The 5242-nt window shown below is 31.6% G+C and overlaps 1 protein-coding gene across 1 annotated transcript; it reads right to left on the bottom strand.

Moving 5' to 3' along the window:
- Positions 1-842: 842 nt before the first annotated feature.
- On the bottom strand, positions 843-1808 carry LOC131614832 (uncharacterized). Its single transcript, XM_058886378.1, has one exon. It carries the CDS (start codon positions 1806-1808, stop codon positions 843-845), a length of 966 nt encoding a protein of 321 aa, XP_058742361.1.
- Between the last annotated feature and the right edge of the window lie 3434 nt (positions 1809-5242).

The raw sequence follows: 5242 nt of genomic DNA, 5'->3' as shown, positions 1-5242 counted from the left end.
GGCTAAAAAATAGGCTATTTATATGACCGTTTGATCTATTCTTTTAACGGTTGAGATTTGATGTCAAATTAAACTTTGACACCTTGGTGTCAAATTTAGTAACATGACACCTCTAATAACTCTTTACCACATATTCATATAACAAAATCTATCGTTGGATTGAAAGCTATTATGATATAGCATATCTATAAAATTTAACATTAATCAGAAATCATTTAATATGTTAATGAAATGCATAAAACTAACGTCTTATAAAATTTCGACAAAATCATTAATTTTGATCATTCTCTTTGACATATCAAATGATTTGCGATTAATGTTAAATTTTATAGATATGATCTAGCTACATGATATTAGCTTTTTCAATCTAACGACAGACTTTGTTATACAAATATGCGAATTTTGTTATAAGTGAATTTAGTTCAACTAGACTTTACCGTATCATTTCTTAATTTCAAAATGTAAAGTCTTGCGATCAAAGTAAATGTTAAACCAAATATGTATTCATCATTAAAAAAAAAATCCACTCATAAAAACAAATAGTCTACGTTTCAAAATACCATGCTCATCAAATTATAAACAGACACAAAGGAAAAAATTGAACACTCGATAAGAAAATCTTCAACTACACGCAAAAACTTAAAATAATAAAAAAAAAAAATTACTGTGCGCAGAGACATTGATGAAGATGAAACCAAAAACAATATATCAAAAGCTAAAATAATTGAATTTGCAATCAATAAAGAAAAAATTACTGTGCGCAGAGACATTGATGAAGATGAAACCAAAAACAATATATCAAAAGCTAAAACAATTGAATATGCGGTGTATGGATCAAAGGGTCATTGTGGATGGAGTTGTTTGCACAAACCAAGATATGTGTGATATAGCAATCTATCTTTGGCACCTGTTCTATGAATGTTAGCATGTAGGCAAAAATACCTCAAATGCTCAAGATTGCAACACCCTATCATCTCACCCAAAAACAAAAACAGCCAATCGATCTCTTCTTTCTTTCCAATCAACGGCTTCATTGTGCTTTTTTCCCCGCACCTCGTGCAGTTTGGAAACACCGGTTTCATCCAGACATCAGGTGCACGATAATTCATATTTTCCTCCATGAAGAAACTTGCCACTTTCTCAAACTTTTCAAGCAAATCAAAACGAAAGTCAGTCTGTTGAAACTTACAAGACTTGCATTCCAGAGTACCTGGAATAGTCTTTATATTCAAATCATACAACAAGTGATCTAGAGTGTGAACTGTGGCGGGCTTTGAAGTAGCCCATGGGAATGGTGGTTGAATACTTGAAGGACTTCCCTGCTCCTCGCTATTGCTACTAGTTATAGCATTAGGAGGAGAAGGAGAAGGAGTTAATGGCTGAGGTGGTGGTGGTAGTGATGGTGAATAAAATGGAAGTGAAAGTGTAAGCCATGATGATGTACTCACCATATCTTGTTGTTCTTCATATGAAATTGAAGCAGCAGGAACAATAGCTCGTGGAGGAGAAAGAGAAGGAGTTAACGGCTGAGGTTGTGGTGATGGTGAATAAAATGGAAGTGAAAGTGTGAGCCATGAAGGTGAAATCACCATATCTTGTTCATCTTCATATGAAAGTGGTGCCGCAGCAGGAGGAGGAACACCAGGGTGCAAGATGTCCGAAAAGAATGTTGGTGGGTTAAAAGGGTGGGTTGGAGGTATGTATTCAAATGGTATAGGACTAAGGGGTGATGAAGGTGATGAAGATGGTTGTTGTGAGAGTGAGTCATCCATAACATCATCGTTATCATCATCATCATGGTTCATCATGTTTTTCGTTCAGGCAGCGACGGCAAGGAGCAGAAAGAAAAAAGGGGGGTTGTACTTGTGGTTGAATGAATGAAACTAGGGCTTCATTTAAATAAACTAGGGCTTGGTCTTAACATATTGTTTACTTATAGAAAATTATGCTTCCATTTCAAATCTACTCTCTAATCTATATTGACTAGGTCTTATTATTTATTTGAAAATTTAGTTTTTTAAGGATAAAAAGAATATTCTCTATACTTTAGCAAAAATCAATTTGAAATTTAATTTATTAGTATTGTGTTTTGTAGATTTTTGTTATGATATTTTATTTTAAAAATAACATTTAATTGATATTATGCAATTATAGAATAAACATTGAAGTAAAGAGACGTGTAATCGAACAAAAAAAGAAAGAGAAGTGGTGTCCTTTAGAGATGTCTTTCTTATCGTTTCCAATGTTTTTCTCATTTTATTTCTCAAAGAAAATTGTTTCTCATTTTCATATATTCTCTTTTTAGTTCTCTTTATATATTGGCATGCATTTTAGTATTATTTTTCCTTTCTAATAAAATTAAATAATGTTGTTATTGTTTTATTTTTTTTCATTAACTATTTAATCAATTTAGTACTTAAAAAATAAAAGTGCGCGACAAATATATTAGAATAAAATATTTAAAAATAAAAAATATCTTTGTATATAAAATTAATTTATAATCGACGGGTTACTTAATTATAAATCCTCTAAGATTTTTTTTTTAAAACACAATCAACAATTTTTTTTCAATAAAATAAAAGATTTATTTATAAGAAGTTAGATAATTTGTAAACAATTTGAATGTATCACTAATTAGAGTTTTATCTAGACTTATTTGTGCCTTAACAAAATCCGGAACTCTTTTAACCAAATCCTAGATTTAGTGTTAAGAATTTTTGTGGCAACTATGTGTGTCGCTTTGTTATCTTATGAAAAAAAGTTCCTTCTCTATCATTTTACATATCACACCACACTGAATTCTGAGTTTTTTCGTAATTGTTAAAGGGTTCTACAATTGATGTATTGTCCCGCTTAAACATATTTCTGAAGCATTAATTATCAACTTTTTGCATGACTTTCAATAGAGCAACCCCTTCCGCAAGGGTTACATCATCATTTTCGTTGATGTTGTGATTGTTGATTGCAAGAACTCCTCCATGGGCATCTCGAAATACGGCGCCTAGGCCCTAGTGACCTCTGATCCAACCTCATATGAGGGTTTCCATTTCCACCTTGGTTTGTCCTATTCAGGTAGAGTGTGCTCCCCATTAGTGTTATTGTTTACATTTTGATTATTAAGAAGACTCCTAACTTTGGATAATTTCCTATAATACATGTTGTTGGATTGTCTCATATATTTATCCTTTTCGTATTTTTTTTGTCTTCCTAGGGGATGAGGCATCTTCTGTTTCTTTGTCCATCACAGGGTTAGTGTTACACTCTTGAATTTTTGTCGTTCCTTTCTAACCAGTATGATTGAATGGTCACTGATGTCAGGGTTGTTGGCAAAGCTTTCATAATCATTCAGTATGAATTATCATGTTTTGGCTCTTGATGATCTTCTCACCTCTTGAGGTTGCGTAGGTTTAGTCTCAATTTCTTCTAGTTACTCGTCATCTTGAAGAGTGATTCTAATATGACTTGAACCATTATCCTCCTGCATTGAGTCCTGCCAATTCCATCCTCTTCGTTCATCAAGTTTCACATCCATACTAATCATCATATTGTTCTCAATTAATGATAATAACTTGTAGGTACACGTGGAATGATAACCAACAAAAACCATGGCTTTGCCTATATCATTAAGCTTTCTTTTGTGTTGCTCAGGTACATGTCGGTAACACAATGAGCCAGACTAAACTATGCCAAATAAAACCCTATACGACACTTTTTTTACCTTGGACAGTGCTTTTAAGCACTTTCTATTTTGGCACTGCTATACGTATAAACAACGCTTAATTTTAATGTATAAGTGTTAAATTAAGTTCCCTTTAGATGACGCTTTCTATTAAAAGCGTTAGCGTAAATTCTCTTAAGGCAGCGCATTTTGGTAAAAGCATTGGCGTAAAGCATCATATGGAAGTGCTTTTGATAAAAGTCTTGTCTTAAGTGCTCTTTAGGCGGTCATTTCTTATAAAAATGTTGGCCTAAGGTATCATTAGGCAGCGCTTTTTAGGCAACACTTTCTTAGAAAAGTGATGTCGTAAGTCCTCTTTAGGAAGCACTTTTTATTAAAAGTTATGGCGTAAGGTATTGTTAGACAACGCTATCTCATAAAAGTGCTAACATAAATAATCGACAAGCAGCGCTTTCTGCTAAAAGTGTCGTTGTAAGTCTCTTTAGACAATATTTTCTTCTACTTTCTTATAAAAGTGTTTGTGTAAGGCATCATTAGGTAGTGATTCTCTTGAAGTTTATAAGTATAATACAATACAAGGGAATTTGGCAATGAATACCCATACTTTTTTTTTCCAATATCAAATTTATGTTTAAATTTTCATAATTACAAATTAATAATGTGTTGTGATCAATAAGAATCATTTTTAAATTAATTTAAATTTGCATAAAATTCATAATCAAATTCAAAAGTACATATATGAAAAACAATGATAACCTATATCTTTTCAAAATTAAATTAACATTGAGTGTATGCTTGTATAGACTAAGGCTTATTCCCAACCTTTCTTTTTTATGTATCCTACATATAAAATATTTAAGTGATCTTTAATTCAATGCATTACTTAAAAAATTAAAATAAACTTATTTAAATAAAAATAAAAGATTTTAAATTAATGAAACTCAACAACATATCAAATTCTTAAACGGAAAACACTCGCATTTCTAAATTTGTTGAAGGATAATAAATAAACAAAAATAAAATGTGATCCATTTATTATTACAAAAATATTTCTCTTCTCTTTTCATTTCATAGGAAAACCCTTCTTTTTTGCGATCATGCAACAAGCTACACATCAATCAATTTTGAAACTCCATATTTGCACCTAAAATGTTGGTTGTAATGGGTCAAATTCCATAATCGTAATACAAGACAAAACAAAAAAAGGAATTAAAATAAAAAATATAAATAAACCATTTATTTTTCTAGAGAAACTGAATTAAATAGAATAACACAATTCAAAAAAGAGAATCTGAATCCTTTACATTACACTTTTGTATCCCAAAATCATAAAACAATCGACGAAAATTCCTAAGACAAAAAATGCAACAATGCACGCTCTTAGCACAATATGATCTGGATGTAATAAGCGCTTTTTGGATATTGGGATTGGATATATAAAGACCCAATTGTTGGAGGCAACCCCAATTCCAACAATCTCGCCTCAGTAGGCCCTTTAGACTTGGCCTCATTTTTTAAACCAATGGAAAAGGAAATTTCAGCTCCAACCATAATTATCACCTA

Source organism: Vicia villosa, linkage group LG6 (genome assembly GCF_029867415.1).
Source record: "Vicia villosa cultivar HV-30 ecotype Madison, WI linkage group LG6, Vvil1.0, whole genome shotgun sequence".
NCBI lineage: Eukaryota > Viridiplantae > Streptophyta > Magnoliopsida > Fabales > Fabaceae > Vicia > Vicia villosa.
This window is presented reverse-complemented; position numbering and strand designations above follow the sequence as displayed.